Genomic DNA, 19,920 nt, shown 5'->3' on the forward strand with positions numbered 1-19,920 from the left:
ATCAGTACAAACATGTGTGCACAATATTCAATTATAATAGATCTTTTGATTGAGATTCACTTTTGACCTGTATTTTTAACAATTTAGTGCCAAAACCTTATTTAGAAACTAAAAATCTTACAATAATTCTCCCTATGGAGCGAAAATTTACATTTTCAAGTGTATTTTCATGTACTAATAGGGTACTATAGTGTTTCTTAAAAACTATTGTCAATACAATTTCATATTTTTTAGGTTATAAATTCTCGTCGCCTGTATAGTCGCATCTACAGGCTACCTGGTGTAGAAGGGTCAGTCAAAGTATGCAAGCTCATGTTTATGAGAACGTTCGATATTAGCGATAGGAAACTGAGAACTCTTGCTGCAAAAAAAGTGATCGGTTCTGGTATTGCTGAAGATGATCGCCGACGCTTCAACACTTGTCAACAGACAGTAAACCCGGACCCCATGAAGTATATCGAGCGACATATCCAAAGCTTTCCAGCGTACTCAAGCAGGGCTGACAATCGTCATCGTCATAGCACGAAATGCCATAGTAGCGACGAGTTGCATTGTCTTCATTGCTACTCTACGCATCGTCAATGACGCGCACGACGTTAGCTTCCGTCGTGTAACCAAATCGTCCTGACGACATCGAAGAACGAAGACTTCATACCGTTATTCTTCAAGCGGCAGCTGCCATGCGAAGATTTTTACTATTTCTCTGTAATAATGAATTTGAAGCAACGCATGAAAGCGTTATGAATGCTATCGATACATTTATGTTACCAAATTTCCTACTATTTGTTTATTTGAGACGCTATTATGTTTTTAACCAGTCCGTCTATAATGACGTGCAATCAATTGTGTGAAGAAATGACGACGAAAATCGTCATAACTTTTGGCTGCGCGACTATCGTCGTGGTACGCATGCGGCGCGAAGGAAACGAATAGGTGTTGCGTCGTGAAATGCTATGACGAAGACTAATTTTTTTTCGCTTTCTTCATACGACGAGAATGACTATTGTCAGCCCTGTACTCAAGTCATTACACTAGAGAAAAATCGGATCGATTATACCTATCAAGCGACCTTACTATCGCTCGAATGTACGAAATGTACCAAGATAAGTGTACGGCTGACAATGCTTGGATCCCGGTACGTTATAATGCGTACAGAATAATATTCAATTCGATGAATTTGTCATTCCAGAAACCCAAGATGGACACATGTGGAGAGTGTGACAAGTTTCGTACGAAACTAAAAGTGGCGAATAATGACAAAGAAAAAGAAGACACGAAACGACTGTACGATCTCCACCAGAGTACAGCACAAGCAGTGTACGATGAAAAGAATATAATAAGAGATAAAACGTTAGCCAAGGAAAAATCTACAGTCCGAATCGCGAGTTTTGACCTCCAGAAGCAACTCCCCACACCGCTTGACTTGTGGTCAAGCATTCTACGCAAGGCAGTTGTGTACATACAACTTGACGGTGTTTGATTGTTTTCTCGGCTCACACTCTGCATCGTGCTTTCTGTGGGATGAAACCAAAGCTAGAAGAGGTTCTCAAGAAATAGCATCATGCCTTTTCTTGCATCTGCAAGCAACACCAACGACTGTGGAGCAGATGATCTACTACAGTGACCGCTGCGCCGGACAGAACCATAATAAAGTTATTGTCGGTCTATTTTCCTACTACATTGAGTTGCAAGCTTTAGTTGGGCGCAAATTGAGCATTGAACATAAGTTCATGAAAACAGGCCACTCTCACATGGAGGTAGATACTGTTCATGCAGCCATTGAGAAGGTAAAGCGAAAAACGACAGTAGATATTGAAACTCCTCACGATTGGGCCGTTTTTATTTCCGCAATAAGGCGGACAGTCCCATTTAAAGTATTGGAACTAGAACAAAAACAATTTCTTGGATTTAAAGTAGGGGGAATGACGGCTTTGGCAGGTTTTGTTCTATTATTGGCAGGGGGGTTTTTTATGACTGACTAGGCTCAAATTTGGCCTAAACATTCTTTGCATATCAAAGAATATTGCCCCTGCCAATAATAGAACAAAACCTGCCAAAGCCGTCTTTCCCCCTACTAACAGACCGGTACACAATTCCGAAAGCATCTGTGAATGGTGATATAATAAAATTCAGGGACATTATGGTGTTCAGATACTCCACATCTTCGCCAGGAGAAGTCGATTTCAAGTACGACGTCACTCAAGATCATTTCGAAAAAATGCGTCTGCTACAAAAGACAGCAGATGGAATACCATTGACTTAAAGCCTATTCATACAATATCCATCCCATTGCCGGACGCAAAGTTGGCAGATTTCAGGGGATTACTCCCCTACATTCGACAGAAGGGTTACTAACAGACATTCTTAAAAAGCCTTGTGCCTGCAAAGAGAGGACGCAAAGCAAAATCGAATGATTTGGACTTAAACGAAGATTCGTAGTTTAAGAGTTTCACATATTTTTATTTGATTATTTTATTCGGATTCTTAGTTCTGAAGTAAAACTGTTCATTGCATATATTATACATCGTTTAATTATCCATACGGTAACAGTATGATTGTACATCGTTTCCATGAAATAAACGTTTATAAAAAAAAGGAATTATATTGAATGCTTCTTAACTCAATTGAACTCTAAAGCGTGTAGTGGTTTCACATTAGTCTTTACATACTGCTTATTTTATTCAATATAATGAATATATAATATTATGTATATAATTTTAATACGGGATCTACTGTAGTCAATATGAATAAAACAGTGAAAATACTCTACTCAAATCTCTTTGCGTGCTGGTTTAAATCTCTGTGAATCTTCATAGATATTTGAGAAAACAGTATTTACTCAGGTTTATTTATATTATATAGGCTAGTATAAAATTTCAAACTTGCTGCATAGGATTCTTAAGCCATCGCTATATTATTGAATTAGATTTGAGATGAACAATGATATCCCACTCACCAGTTCTCTAAAAACCCACAATACCTTAAATATAGCACAAAGTGAGAGTTGAAAAGCAAATCAGATACCAATTGAATGTAGAGCCAGTGAAGAAGGTAATTGACATGATATTCCGGCCGCCACTAAAAATTTGAAACTTCGGCGACACCAAATTCGAGAGTTCACGATGCAGCTATACTACAAAGTACCATACAACGTCGTTTCAAATTGTTTATGAGTTTGGTGTGCCGAGGCACAATTTTTATACATTGCCGCCTTGCAACTGAGCATTCGTGAAGCACTTTCATATATCTTAACAGCAAGGTTTCTATGCAAAGTACCATCATTAAATTTTATCCAATATAACAAACGCGAATACTTATCCTAGAAAGTCAGTAATGCCCAAAACCGAACCAGAAAATCAAACGCAGTCTCCTTCTGGATAGTCAGTCTTGTGGAGTGCCGATAATTTATGTCCCTTTTCCTTCGTCTCAGCATTTTAACCCTTAAATGCGCAATGTTGTTTTAAAACAACAAACCGAAAATACGTTTAATGTTAATGATTTCAATGTTTATTTACGTTAAAAATATTTCCGACGATTTCTTAAAAAATGGCCTTGCGCCTTTAAGGGTTAACAAAATAAACAAAAAAAGAGATCATTGTTGAAGGATGTATCGCAAGACATTGAACATTCTTTCAAAACTTTTTCCTTTTACGGATAATTTGGCAAGTTTATCACGCATAACAGTAAGACTTACCCATGTTGGCGTTAATGTAACACCAATTTCCATTGTGCTCGTCGAGATCCCATTTTTATTAGTTTCTACAGAATGCGTAAATGATTGAAATGATCAAGTAATCAAGTGTTTTCGCCATTCTTGTACATTAACTTTTACAATATTGGTACGTTGCATCGATTGCATCAACCCGACGTATGTGTTCATTTCAAAATAATACTGACTTATCTATCTGACGCAAGTGAAAACAAAACTGTCAGATCGACGAATCAGTCAAGGTGTATGTCAATATCAAGGTTCAACAAAGACGCATGGCTCATGGTGTATGTGAGAAATGAAATGCGAATGGACTTAACCACGAGCGTCTTCTTTTTCCACGATTGTTCTTCTTTTCGCTCGAAAAAATGACATCCGCTGCGGGCCGATGAACATTTGAGTGAATTCGATGCTTTTAGTTCACCGGATGTTCACGTTGATGTTCATTTTTTGTAAACTTTGCCCTCAGATGAGGTTTTCTTCTTACTGAAAATCGACGCGTGACGTCATCGTGGTTTAGTCCATAGGTGTATTTATTTATAATACAGTCGACTCTCTATATCTCGATATCTCTTCCTATGTCGATGGTTTCCTCAGTCCCATCAATCTACATACATTTGGGCTTTCTACATCTCGATATCTCTCTATCTTGATGTGTTCTGATCATATTTTGTTCAGGATTCACTCTCCTTATGTCGATATGTTCAAATTTTTAGGTTACTAGACCATCTTTGGACAATAACAAACGCAACAACAACACGATATGACATTTGTTTTGTTGTCGTTTTTCTTAGCAACTAGCTTTTTCGGATCAAGTACCCATTTCAATTACTCTTCCATTCCTCGATCTCTCCCTATCTCGATGGTCCCTTCAATATCGAGATGTGGAGAGGCGACTGTATATTTTTTGGCTCTTTTTGCAAGAATTTTTAGAATGAGTCGTTTTAATATTTATCTTTATTCATTTTTCTGTCTTGTAAACAATCTCCCGAGAAAAAAAAATGAATATATATTAAATAGGATTTAAAATAATTGCAACATTTTTCAACATCGTTTTTCTCATTTCACATGGAATGTTACATACGTCTATTTGAAAAATTATGCTTCAATTGAATGATTTGCTCATCGGTTTCGACTTGTAATGTCGAAGACGCTCTGGAAGAGCGCCAGAATAAATGATTTGTGTTCTCATCGGTTTTGATATGTGATGTCAAAGCTGTTGTAATGGTAGCAGGGTTGAAATATGTCAAAGTCAATGCAGTGAAATACATGGATCTCAGCATATTCTACGGTCAGTCTCATCGCCGCCGTCGTGAGTGCGACTGTGGAGCAGTCAAAAAATCATTCCAGCACCAACCATTCAATTCACCACTCAACCCAACAGAAGTCGCTCTGACAGGCTGCTCAGTTCGTGCGTTACTGCATGAATGTGAGTGGCCCATATAAAAGCGTGGTGATTTTTTGTCATTTGCTGGGTGAATGTGTACATTTGACTGTGGTGAATTTCATATTCGTGGCGCACTGGGTGATGTGAGTTCTGTTGTTTACCTCTCTCCCTCTTCGGGAATGTGAGATGGATTTCAAGGAAGGAAGAAAATAAAAAAATGAAATAAAAAAACATCACCTTCATCGAGTGCTGCCGAATATTTGCAAGCCTGAATGGTAGAGCGCCGGATTGAATGACTTGCCCATCAGTTTTGGCTTGTGACGTGATAAGTGATTTGTTTTCTCATCGGTTTGACTTAATCGAGCTAAGATGTCGAAAGAACTCTGGAGTAGCGCCGAAGCAAATGATTTGTTTTCTCATCAGTTTTCATTTGTAAGGGGCCATCCACAAAGTACGTCACGCTCCTAGGGGGGAGGGGGCTCCGAGCATCGTGACGACTCATACAAAAATTTTAGAGGTTTAATACAAAAAGTGTGACGAAGGGGGGAGGGGGGGGGTTGAAAATAGCCAAATTTTGCGTGACGTACTTTATGGATCTTCCCTAATGTCGAAGGTACCAGATTGAATAATTTGTTGCTCTTATCGGTTTCGAGTTAACATGATTTGTTTTCGGAATATTTTTTTTTTTTTTTCGAGAGTTGACCAGTTGTAGTCTTAATAGACTGGTATCTCGGCTGGGCTCTCCATGTGATACACAATACTAGCAGACGACTCAAGCTATGTTGCTCACTAGGTCACTGCGGCCTGGGTTTGTATTGTGATCATACCGATACATTATTCTTTCTATCTACAGTTATAAACCGAACAAATAATGGAAGCTCAACATGTACATAGATGTTTTCTGAATAAGTAGTTAATATGTAAATTTAATTATTAGTTACTTGGAGCCGACATTCAATACCTAATAGTAGTCTATGTTGACAACGGGTGGTACTGTTGCCATTTCCAAGTAACAATTTCGAATAAAGATGTAATGATATCATTCTGGTAGGGTAGCTTCAAAATAGATTAATTTAAGTACTATTGTAATAAATGGACACATTGAAGAGCTTCCCTTATTTTAACACGGTTGAGTATCGGATGTTTGTCAATACGTCGTCGAGTTAATTGTATCCTATCAGTCACAGTAATGTCATATGTTAAAGTTTCAGTAGTCTAATAGTGATCATTATCCAAAATTTCTGTCCAGTTGTTCCGTAATTGCTTTTTTTTGGTCAAGTTCTATTCCCTTTTCTAATATTTCTAGACCAACATTTGAAAAAGGCGTAACAGCCAAAATTTATTCCTTTTGATTCTTCGTCTATATATAAAGCTATATATGGGGACAAAGAATCAGAAGGAATAAATTTTGGCTGTTACGCCCTTTTCAAATGTTGGTCTAGATTTAAACCTTTATTATTTATTAAAATAATGAGGTCTAAAATTCAGTTATTCAGATTCAGGGTATACAATATTCAATATAATAGTGGATGAACGCATCATATGGTCTATCCTCATTTCCGTAAGTGGTCAAGTTATTAGTCTTGTAGCAGTAATAGTGGTACTAGTTATTCTCTATCTTGTGAGTGCAATGGTCTCAATTAACTATTCTAAACAGAACTCTGTCTCTTGTCTTTCTGTCCACCGATGGTCATGTTTTTTATTATTTATTTGATATCATTAAATTTCAGTCATTTATTTTACTATCGGTCATTTATTTTATTATAAGGTAAAGGTCAGCGAATTTGTCTTAATACGAGAAACACTAAGTCATGTCCCCTATATAACCGCTAATTTTTCTAACTAACCTAATAGAAGGAAGAGAGAAACAGTTTTTTTGCCAAATTAGTAAATCTACAAATTCTACTTTTCACTACTAAAATTCTACTTCAGCTATACTGCCGTTATACGCATAACTGTCCCATGTATATAGGGAATCCCAGCAAACATGGGAAAAATATACGTATGACGGCAGTATACGGGTACAAAATGAATTATTGTTAGCTACTACTACAAGTATAAATAGATGTATGCTATTTGGATAAGCGTTTGTTTCAGGGTCTTGTTAGTATTAGAGTTATGTTAGTTAGACCCCTACTGAGCCCTGCCGGCACCTCCAAATTTACCAATAGGCAGTTGTTGTTAGATCGTGCGACACTAACCATTAGTTAACTTGGAGGCATGGTACCTCAAATGTTTGGTATAACTGTTGACCTTATTTAAGTAAGATGTGGCAGGGGCGTCTCGTGGAGTTTTGCTACACCTGTTCTACCATGCTGATAAAAAAATATTCATCAAGGGGCTGTCCATAAACCACGTAGACTCTTGAGGGGGAGGGAGGGGTTTCGAAAAAGTCTACGATAGTCTACGAAGGGGGGCGAGGGGGTATACCAAAAGTCTACGTGGACTTTTTGATTTTATGTTTTTTAAAAGCGAGTTATACATCAGCTTCGTGCGAAGTTCACTTGTTTCATTTTTCTAGGATGCTCCGGTTTTTTTTTTTGCAAGACTTTACCGATATAATCTTTTGCATTTCTCCTTAAAAATTTAATGAATTTCACTAAAGTAAAAGTCTGAGTTACGGCTTAAAACTATCACGGATTCTTCTGTGTTGAACAGGAAAATTCTCCAAAGTATGCTATAAAAACTTTCGAATTTTTTTCAAAATCTTCACTTGCATTTTACTGCAGATTCCTACTAGAATTTCGTTTGATTTTCGTCAGGAACTTCTTTGCAAACTATGGAAATTATGTCGTACTTTAACGGATTTTTTTTTGGAATTTACAATGGAAGCATTTTGGAATATCCAAGAAAAAGTCTTTGGAATGCCCTAAAGATATTCTTTGGAACTTGTAAAGAGAATTCTCCGAAATTTCCGCGAGAAACCCTTCAGAATATTCAATGGAGATTTTCTGGGAAGTCCCCGAAATTTTTTTGCTGAATTTAGGAAATTCTTCGGAATTTTCGCGAGGAATTCTTTGCAAATATAAGCAAAATTATTTAAAATGCCAGTGCAAAATTCTCCTTCGTAAATTTCTTCGGCAGTTCTAATGTAATTTTTTTGGAATTATCGATGGAAAATTTTCGAAATTTCTAAATAAATTGTTGAAAAGTTCCACGAAAAATTATTTGAATTTCCAGCCAAAAACAGTTTAAGTCTCCACAAAAAAAAAATATTTGCAATTTTTGTAAAAAAGTCTTTTCTGTCTTTTCTGCAACCAGAATCCACACAGAATCTATTTTTAGATTTTTTCCATTATTCATTGTTGTTGTCGTTGCCGGTCCATCTCGTCGTGAGTCCATTGTGTTCGTTTTGTCCATGTCGTGTATCCAATGATCGTTGCATTGTCCGGTTGCCATTTATCCGTGTAACGTTGGAGGAATGCCTCCGAGAAGAACAAGTTATCAGTCGTCATCAGGCGTGCACCCCAATACGCCACCGCATAGGCTGCGCATCCGGCGACTGACGAGGGTTTTGGTGGAGGGGCTGGGAATCGAACCCGTGACCATTCGCTTAAAAGGCGAACGTGTAGCCAACTACGCTACCGGACCACCCTAAACTAAAAATTACCTCGGGAAATAATTCTAAATTTTCACGGAAAATTACTCGGGTTTTTTAACGGGGAAACTTTTGGAATTTAGAAGAAAAATCTTGGGATTTCAACAGATGATTATTCAGCGGGATATTGCATGGAATTTTCAAGAAAACCATCGAAATTATCACGGAGAGTTCTTTGGAGTATTTCATGGTTATCAATTGGGAAATTTTACTAAATTTCCACGCAAAACTTATTGGAATATAGACTTGACGTTCTCGAAATTTCAACTCGATATTTTTCTAAATTCTGAAAATTCACGATTTTTACAATTTTGAACCGGCGTTGAGAATTATAGGTCAGATGCGTGACAGATTTTATCAGTGTCGCGCCGATGCAGAAATGTCGGCGGTGGTGGTGCACACCTCTAGGAGGAATTGAATTCAACAGTAATTAAACTAATTGGCTTTAAGATTTGATTTCAGGAGTTATGGACAGCGGATTAAATTTGATTTCGTTTCAATTTGTTTTGTTGGATTTTATTCAGTGTGATTTTGTTAAGTTTGAAATTCGGATTTTGTTGTAATTTTTACATGGAAATGGAATTGAATAGCTGAATTGCCTAAAACGTGGTTGATTTCCATATTTTTCCTATCACATATGATGTTTTGTTAAATTTGGTAAAGTCTACGTAGACATCATAGGGGAGAGGGAGGGGTTTTGAAAAAATCTACGAAAGTCTACTAGGGGGGACGGGGGGGTTTGAAAAAGTGAAATTTCGGTCTACGTGGTTTGTGGACAGCCCCCAAGCTGAGTGGTTTCGAATGAAAGTTGGACATTTAATCTAATATTACAACCTTTTCTTGTACAACTTAACCAAATATTAGAAAAAAAAACAATTTAAATAGAAAAGATTTACAAAACAATAAATGACTTGATTTTCTCTTTTGTTACAAAAATGTTTTAAATTTAGATGCACTTAAAATTTTAGACTCTCGCAAATCGTCTAAAATCTAACTTGGTAACAGTTGGCAATAATTGGATATTGCTCAGAATAAAGATCTTTCATATCGGCTCATTCCACCATTCAGGGTACACGGGTCCCATCGGCGCTAATATTTAAACTCTCACATATTTTTTGCTATGAAAGAAATGTTATTAACCATTATTAGTATAATAATTATAGTATATAATTAGTATATAATTATACAATTATTGTTTGATGCGACCCCAGATTGTGACGACCAATGAGTCACATTTAGAAGCTGAAATGTGTCCCAGTTATTTATTTTTCAAATTTAGTGAAAACTATACCTTTTTCTCTATGTTGATTGATTTTGAGTATTCGTAAAAAAGCATTATTTAATCTCTCTTTTGAAAACGCAAACATTAATTTAATATTGTTCTTGATGCATTGCATATTCATCACGAGAAAAAAGAAAAACAAACTGTTTCCAATCATCGGCGCGAAAGCGTGCGCGGTGCGCCTTTCGGCAAAGCACAGCCCGACACTACGATCGAGCCTAACCGAAGGTGCGCATCGTTGATTGTTCTCGCAGCGCGTCGAACGGGTTTGACTCCTGCGCGCATAGCAGAACTTGCATCTAAACGTGCTTGCTTCGCATGCGAAAGAGGATGATGTGAGAAAACGGAGAAAGCTGGCAACGCTCACGCTGGTTCTCTGCGCGCGGAGAACGAGTGAGCATACCAAGGAGGAAATTATTTCAAATCATTTCTCGCTTAACTTTTCAAAAGGTCCTAAGTAACATTTTTTTCATGAATTATTTTGAATAGTGCAATCAACAGAAAAACATGAAAGCATTTGATTGCACTACTTAAATTAATTTATGAAAAAAATGTTACTTAGGACCTTTTGAAAAGTTAAGCGAGATTTGTCATGGCGCAAAACTTAAAATTTGACTGGCAGCGCTGCTGTTGGTTCTTCATTATAGATCGTACGACTGGCAAAAGCTTTATATGTGATGGGGTGTGGTTTTTCGGAGAAACACACATTCAGCTGCAATTTGACTGTACGCCAAGCATGTGGCGTTAACTTGATCTGCCTACGAAATATTTTGTTTCTTTAGATGTTTAGACGTTAAAATCATTGGAAATATTACGTGAAAGCTGAGTAAAAAATAAACCGTAAAAAATTTACTGTGCCCTAATAATTAATTGCCAAGACATTAATTTCTTACATCTGACCTAAAAATGGTTACCTGTTCCATGAACAGGTAGAACGTATGGACGAGTCGCCCCTGGATAAAAGTTTCTCTACGGAGCTTATTTTCAAACCATTACCATTAAAATAACGATATTCTTGTGAAGGAGATATAAAAAATGGAAAAATATCTTAATTTTTTAATTTAGTGTTGAACTTAACCTTTGTTTGAAAAAAGCACTCTATTAAACAACAAAAATAAAAATAAAATAAAAATCTTTTAAGGACACTTGAAATATCAACGTCAAGCCCCTTATCCATGGACAGGGGATTTGTTTTCGGAATAAATTATTTGTTTTCCCATCGGTTTTCTTCTTGTGTTGTCGAAGGTCGATGGTCGAAGAGGTAATTGTTCGTTTATTTATAAATTTGAATTAGGATGTATTTGAAAATGGGAATTGAGTACGGATATTGGATTGTAAAATTAGACTTGGGTGTAATTAAATGTGTTCTTATTATTCTTGTTAGAAAAAGGTTTGTCAACTTTCTCCAAAGGATTTCTCGAATTTTAATAATTGTTACAAGCGTCGTTGACTGAAGTGTGACGACTCATATAAAATTTTCAGACGCCTTATTTAAAACGTGTGACATAGAAGGGGAGGGTGGTAGAAAATGACAAGTTTTTGCGTAACGTAATTATTGGATCTTGCCACTAAATGATTGAAATTTTATTATAATTTAATAGGAGTTACTGCCGCTAACGCCTTAACTGCTTCAATTGTGGAATTCGAACATCAACTTGTTAGGCAGAGTTGCAGAAAAACCTTCGCACTACAAGTCCACCATACAACACGTTCTGAAAACAAGCCTCTGTGGTGAGTTATTGATTTGTGTGCAATAGATATTTCCTTCAATAAGCTTAATTCTGTACTTATTATGTAGCATATCAAGAATAACAAGTTCACTATGGCTGTATCAATGGGCTTCTCAAAGTAATAAACGTAACGAACGCTCCTGCTACAATTCTACTGATGTTACCATCTTGGGCTTCATGAAGGATAAAAGTTGTGAGCAATGAAAACCTGTTTATTAGAATAGGATTGTTTCTAGAGTAGATAATTTAACGTTAGTTCTATCTTAGAATCATTGATATTATTAACTAAGCCTTTTTGTTAACCACACACTAATAGATGCAAAGGACTATAGAGATATTGTCGCTAGGAGTCTCTTCGTTCTCCATTCAGAACTGTCAACCTATGTATTCTCTTCAGATGTTTCCATAGTGACAATCCAACTTATTACCTCTATTGACCACCGCATCATACAGAACATACAATTCGCGGTGCAGTGCAATGAAAAAGGAGCAACAAAAACACAACCACTGACATCTTTTTGGCACTTCATGATCATCGTTTGATCATGTAAGATGTGTGCCTGTGCTTCGATCTTCCATCGCTAGTTGCCGCGAGCTGCAGGCATATGTAGCTGGTTGATCCTCATGGAGGAAGAAGAAAGGCAAAACTGAAACAGTGCGATGTCTTCTATCGTTGGACATACACTGATCAAAAACATTCACTACGAAGCAATCGACTGAATGACAGAGATTTGGTTGTAGAAGTTAAATTCTATTTCTGTTGAATTCGAGATTTGCGACGTACATCAGTTTGTAATCAAATATTATTGTATTGCTTCCGTAGAATGTAAGTTGTAAGTTGTAAGAATATAACACACTGTACTTTATGAATTGCTCTATGAAGCTCTTTTTTTATTATTCATTATTAAATACGTAAGTTTTAAATCAAAGCTCGCACTGCAAAACCATTTAATTGAATTTGAAACGAAAATCAATATTTTACATAATTTGGAATGATTGCATTGTTGGCTTAATTTTTTGTTATATTGAAGAAATAAAATATGAATCCAAGCATTGCTATGTTGAACTTAATCCTAGAATTAAAAAAACACAATAATAATGTTTTAAAAAAAATCCAAGCATTTTATGAAATATGACATTTGAAAGGGCCCAATCAATAGAACTTTAAAGGCTCAAAGCTCATTCAATTAACATTTCCATTTAGGAAGGAATAAATACTTATTTTTTCTTTGATCTTTCGATAATGAAGGGAGTGGAAAATAAAAGTTGGAGTCGTAAATTGATAAAATCGAAAAATGCATCAGTTTTCGTAAAGAATTTTCTATACAAGCTTAATATTTTATAATTTTTCCTGTAAAACTTTGTATCCCTCAAATAATCCCTTATAACCCTCAAATAATAAAATTTAGCTACAAAATATTGAGGTACCAACATTAGTTTGCGCGGAAGATGATGAAGAGTAAAAGCTCTCGCAGAAGATTTGAAAGCTACGTTACGTGAAAAAGCCGCTATTCTACTCTCTCGCAAACAATGAAAATACTGACGTGAAAAAACGTTACGAAGGTGGCTGTCTTCATTACAGGAATTGATGATCATTCTCAAATGACAGAGAAATTGGCAGCTTTGATCCCAATGCAGGGAATAACTAACGAAAAAAAAACTAAAAGAATCGATATGCAAAAACGATCAATATTCCTCAAGTATTAGAGATGGGCGAACGCTCACGAGCCGTTCATTTGAACCGGTTCGTGAGAAAGAGCGAACGAACCACGACTCGGAGCCGCGGCTCTCAAATGAACGGTCGCTGTTAAAATGAATCAATGGCTAAAAAATAACGACAGCTGGTGCCCTCGTTCAGTCGTTTAATTTTGGTGTTCAAGGAAGCCTCACACCTTGAGAATCTTGTTTAGGATTTTTTGTTTCGTAATCGTAAAGTCTGCCCATTTTGAATATATGGGTGACCAACTTAACTGTCCGTCGCATTATCATCCGTCATCCACCACCATCCATGATCTGATTGTTTGACATCTGTAACTGTAGCTCGTAAATATTAATTTGCAAGTAAGATTGGTAATTTTTGCATGCGTAGACAATGCTTAAATGATTTTTTGTACGTTAAGGAAGCATTACACCTTGGGCAAATTTTCCGGAACAGTTCTGGCTCCCATGTTAAAATACAGGCCGAAATTTCGATTTTCTGTGTCGGAAATCCCCACACAAAAGCCTTCATCCTGCCGTTTTGAAAATATGGGAATAAAATCCTAGGACAAGAATCCCATGGTGTGATGCTACATTTACGCCGGAAATCATCTAGAAACTTTGTTATGAACTGCTTGCAGGCTTGATTAGGCGATGGAGTTTTGTAGATAATTTAAAAACTAAAAATAGCGACAGTCATAGAATTGAAGTGAGCTGATCACTGCAAATAATTGATGAGTAGCTCAGCAAGAGTCTAGATTCATCGATTGATGAGATTATCAAAGGTGACAAGAATTTCGCTGAAACTCACTTGTCAGGGATGAGCGTTTCGATGTTACGATGTTAAGAACGAAAAAAAATACCCGACTGAAATCGGAGGGCAAAGAGCCTATACCTTCTCACAGTTGTCTGATTCTAAATATAAACGGATTTAGACGAACTTTTGACTGGACGAATTTGAATTTTTAAACAAGCACCTAAACATCCATATAAACACAGTATGATATCTTTTGGGGGGTCCCGTAGCGTAGTTGGCTACACGTTCGCCTTACAAGCGAATGGTCGTGGGTTCGATTCCCAGCCTCTCCACCAAACCCTCGTCAGTCGCCGGATCCGCAGCCCATACGGTGGCGTTCTGGGGTGCCCGCCTTACCGTCACGGCTGCCTGATGACGACTAACAACCTGTTCTTCTCGGAGGCATTCCTCTAACGTTACCCGGATAAATGGCAACCGAACAATGCAACGATCATTGGATAGACGACATGGACAAACGGACACAATGGATTCACGATGAGATGGACAAGCAACGACAACAATAATGATAATGAAAAATCTAAAAATAGATTCTGTGTGGATTCTGGCAGCAGAATGCCACAGTAGATCACGGCACAGTAGCGGTTAAGTAACACAGAGTGCCTACCAAATAAAGAAAGGAATAAAAAAAAGTATGATATCTGTTCAGTTTGCTTTTATGCTTCATTCGCAAAAAAAATACTTTGTAATGAGTCAACGAGCCGCTCAAATGAGTCGGCTCATTCAAGTGAATGCTTAGCTCAGAGCCGCTCACCTTATTGAACCGTTTTGCCCATCACTGTCAAGTATTGACGCTCGTTATTAAGACAATTAACTTTATCAACGTTTGGAAACTCAGCCTTGCGCATTTCAGTTACTAAGACGTGGTGCCATGCTTGAGAGATTTTGTTCTTTTCGAAGCTGAACGATCCTAAAAAGATAAGTTAGTTGGCGTTTCTAGCGCCTATCGCCAAACATCTTAATGATTGGAACATAAAGCACTTTGGCACAGTGAGTTTCTGAAATCTGGTACATTTCTACAAACAGCAAATCTTTTCATTATGCTGGTAAAGTAACGAAATTTTCATTTTTTAACACCCGGTATACGGTGTGAATAATTTAATTTAATGTTACAAATGGATTTCTAATGCAACGAAGAAAACAAAATAAATAAAAATGATCGTTTGAACTCAACAAAATAGTGTTCAGTTTTTCTAGAAGATGAAAAAAAAAATACAATGGTTATTTTGAAAATATTGAAAAGATATGTACCGAATATTCTGAAAGGCCTGATCTATCGGATGAACGTTTGTCATCTGCCTCAGAAGCAACCGGATGAGCATCATTCAGGTAACGAATGAATTAAGTCATGACCCGTTTATATATTCGCTAATTCTAGCGGACAATGCACTATCCGATAAGGAGCACTGGCAATACAGTAGAATACACATGAGGGTGTCGATTAACTCTTTCCACCCCATGGCAGCTGTTTGTAGACCTCCACCAAATATTGCACCTTCCAACTTTTACCAAACTGTTTCAACAATACCTTTGTTCTTCATTATTTAAATAATAATTGTTCTTCTTTTCTTTGACCTTACGTAAAAGTAACTAACAGGTCCACGTATTAGCATTAGCATTGAGCAATTCACACAAATTCGTAGATTTTTCAAATTCGCCAAGACTATTGTATGAGAGTAACATCACTTTCATCCGTTACCACAGATATTGATTTGGGACTAATCACTATCTCTTAGATGGAGGCAATGCAATAGTCCAATAGTCGACATCTGTCCTGGCCACGTCCTTGCGAATGCAGAGGAAGGGGAAGGATGATTAGTTGGACACCTACTTAAGAAAGATGCAGAGAACTCTACGACCTCTCATAGGTGCCACGGGAGGTTTTGGGAATGTGTGGGGAGGTTATAACAGTAGGAATCTTTTTTGGTAGAACGTGAAACACAGAAAGAACTAAGATAGAAATACAAAGTAGGAAAGGCACGAGCCTTTCGTGGAATTGAACCCACGACCTCCTGCTTATAAGACAGAAGCGGTAGCCACTAGACCACCGAGCTCGTCATTAACTAACAGGTCAACGTATTGTTAATAAATTACAATTACAAAAACTAATATATTTATCCTTGACCTGATACAAAGTGTCACACTAATAGGTTTTCGTGTCCAATAAAATAAACAAATTACAAATATTTGGAATATTATGATGGTATCATTAGTGCTGTCCAATGAGAGCTTGAAGTAGCTCGAAGTTTCTCCCTGTCCTGTTCATGCCCATTTGTTGACAAAAAAGAACGAGCAGGACGGGAACAACTTCGAGCTACTTCGAGCTGCTCATTGGACAGCACTATCAATATTGTGCAAAAAAAAACTTTTGAAAACAATCAAATAACTATTGATTTACAATCAAAAACTGTTTTATGCGTTTCCCACTAATTTCGGATATGCCAAACAACTTTTGTTCTATAGCATTTTCTCAAAGGTTATTCATTCTCATTGAAATCTATGAAAAAAGTCGTGGGAAAGAAATGGTTATCATCCCGACGAAATAGTTTGTTTAGTAGTAGAATTTTATGGACACAGGACACCAATTTTAACGAATGACAAATCAATCGATTTAATCCGTAGAAATCGGCACTACCAACTGAGTATAGTGATGATTTCCCGTATGCGACGGTGCAACAATCGGTCGATTCGCACCCGATTTAACGGGGTCAATTCTCAATAAAATTAAGCCAGTTTAAATTAAAATTAAGATCGATAAAAATGTTCAAGAGAATTAAAAAACAATGCATAGATGTTCAAAAATTCTTCATAGTTATTCATCACAAATATTAAGTATTTGATACTTTTGACCCGATCTTGTCGATGTTCATGAGTCGATGTTCTATGACTCGATATCGACTCATGGAAGCAAATTATTGCATACTAAAAAATATATTCTGGGTTACTGTGATGGTCCCTCCAAAGAGCTTTTCAAGGATTTTCTATTCTACATCTCGATATTTCCATGAATCGATGGTCCCTTCAATATCGACTCATGGAGGTTTGACTGTACACAAATTTTGTTTGATCTTTTTATTTTTGTAAATAATTACTTCAAACAACAATTATTTTCATACAATAACTTCACCGCCTATGGTTCATTATGAATCACTTCTGAGTATCAATCAAGGATTATGTGAACCTTTTTGACAAATGACGCATTTTGCCTTTTCAAGGCATAAACTTATTATATTTGTAAAATCAATAAAATAAGTATAAGTATAATATATTATATATAGGGGAAATGACGGCTTTGGCAGGTTTTGTTCTATTATTGGCAGGGGGGTTTTTTATGACTGACTAGGCTCAAATTTGGCCTAAACATTCTTTGCATATCAAAGAATATTGTGGCCAAATTTCATAAAATTTGATCGACAAAAACCCCCCTGCCAATAATAGAACAAAACCTGCCAAAGCCGTCTTTCCCCCTAGTATTATTAGTATAAGTATTTTTATTTGTTACGACAGCCTACCAGTTACAGGACTTTAACTTAGGTCAAAAAACGATTTGGTCACATGTTCTACTTTATCACCCCGAAATTCAACGGAATTATAAAATCGAGATATTACTGTATTTATTATATAAATTTTATATTAATTTATTTTCAATAGAATAGGAAATGAAATTTGAAATTGACTTAGAAAAAACGCACAACAAACGGCCGTTGTTTTCGTTCAGTGCGGGTGCGAATCTGATGAGGAATAAGAAAACCAAGCGAAAGAGTGCATGGAGGGAAGAAAACGGCCTGCTCCCTAGACCGAGCACACGGAATATGCACTTCTAGGAGTATTGTTGCTGTTCGGAAATCAAATTGACGGCAATGTTATTCACCTTCCCATCGGAATCATCGTACCCAAAGTACGAAATTGTGTAGAAAAATGTGCTTTCGAATAAAAACTCACACTGTTGGGGTCATCGTCTAAATTGCTGTCAGTGCTGGTATTGAGCGCTGCTCCACTTGCTGCTTCTACTTCGGTGCTAGCAGCCATTGGTGATGATGACGGACTTCTGGCGATTCGCGAATGCGCTTGAAACATGATTTGGGATTTACTTTTCCCTAATCCACCAGAGGGTTCACTCCGTGAAAGCGCTAGCACCTTTTCACCACCGACATTTTCTTCATTCAAAAGCGATAATTTTCCACAATCACTTCCACAATACACTTTTCTTCGCTATTTCTTCTGATGGTTGATTGCGGCCACACGCGAACCAAGAGTATTACTTTGCTGCTGCGGGCAAAGTTCTTCCTCCTTCTTCGCCGATGATGCCCGGAAATAAACGCACGGCGCTGAAAACTCAGCCGTTCCTCGGTGGTTCTAATTAGTGGAAAAGTTATTCCAAACCGTGAACCAGCGACGGCAATGAATTTTTCTTCGGATTTCCACCAATAGTGGTGCTAATTTTGCGATCAAAGTTTTTCTTTTTTTCACACACGCACACGCGACGACGAACGACGATGAAGACTCGCGAAGGGCTGTCAAACGCGGTCGCACGACGGCATTTTAGCTTTTAGCTTATCGAGACACCAGTGCAAGTGAGATGGGAACAAACATGGCGGCGCTCATCGAATTCGATTTCGCAAACGTACTGATGGAGTGGGAGGTAAATATGTGAAGGTTCGTTGGAGTGAGTGAGGTAGGGAATTATTTTTGGTCGATGATTTTGCTCATCGTGTGGGGTTGCCTGATAGTTGGCGTGTTTCACCAACTCGTTTTTCGTTTATTTTCCTCTTCGAAAATAACGGGCTTTTGGAAAAACATTTCAAGCATAATTTTTCAAAACGACGTATAATAACAATTATTGAGATGCGAGAAATCCTTAAGGATTGGAAGAATTGGAAGAAAGTTTGCAATGGATATGCCTGCAGTATTTGAAGTATATGCTCTTTTGAATATGTATATGATTCAAACAAAAAAAAAAAACAGGTTGATCCACCTAGCAGTGACTGTGCCTTTTTCGTGCATTAATAAACAACCCAATCAAACAATCAAATTCATTATCGGGAAATTCGTTGAAATGCTGAATATTTGAATTTACGTTTGAATTGTGATCAGGGCTGTAAATATTCGGCAGCACTGGATGAAGGTGATGTTTTTTTATATCATTTTTTTATTTTCTTACTGCTTTGAAATCAACCTCACATTCCCGGAGAGGAAGAAAAGTAAACAACAGAACTCACATCACAGAACTGAATAAGAGGCCGGCACATCAAAAAAATTGAAAACAGTTTTTCCCATACTAATTTAAACCACCCTAACTCACAGTCATACGGTAAGCAGAGATGCCAGATTTGAAGACATGACTTCAATTTGAAGACATTTGAATTTCTGTGAAGACATTTATTTCGTAAAGACATTTTGAAGACTTTTCAAAATATTTGAAGACTTATCTACTTATTTGAAGACACTTGAAGACAATCAATAAGCCAGCGAATAGAAAATACAATTTCACTACTTACTCATAAGCCTCGCATTGAAGAGGGTGGTTCTTTTACCTACAGGTAAGAGTAGAATTATATTTTATGATATTTTCTATTCCTTATCGCAATTGTGTCTCAACAGAATTCCTACGAATCCCGAGAGAAACGTTTGCTGGATGGAAGTATTGTGTAGGACTGATTGCTTCTTCAGCGAGCATGCAAGAATTTGCTCTCGACACTTCA

The 19,920-nt window shown here is 37.1% G+C and overlaps 1 protein-coding gene across 4 annotated transcripts in view; it reads right to left on the minus strand.

Moving 5' to 3' along the window:
* The window catches only part of LOC134205733 (nuclear pore complex protein Nup153), a 47,030-nt gene extending 28,274 nt beyond the window's left edge, over positions 1-18,756 (minus strand). The window contains exon 1 of one of the 4 annotated variants that reach the window (XM_062681289.1): positions 18,161-18,756. In XM_062681289.1, coding sequence (XP_062537273.1) covers positions 18,161-18,295 — 135 coding nt within the window. In that variant the 5' untranslated portion in view covers positions 18,296-18,756. The remainder of the gene's footprint in view (positions 1-18,160) is intronic. The other 3 variants (XM_062681288.1, XM_062681291.1, XM_062681290.1) reach the window with 3 other exon arrangements.
* Between the last annotated feature and the right edge of the window lie 1,164 nt (positions 18,757-19,920).

The sequence above is a fragment of the Armigeres subalbatus genome, chromosome 1 (assembly GCF_024139115.2).
Source record: "Armigeres subalbatus isolate Guangzhou_Male chromosome 1, GZ_Asu_2, whole genome shotgun sequence".
Classification (NCBI taxonomy): Eukaryota; Metazoa; Arthropoda; class Insecta; order Diptera; family Culicidae; genus Armigeres; species Armigeres subalbatus.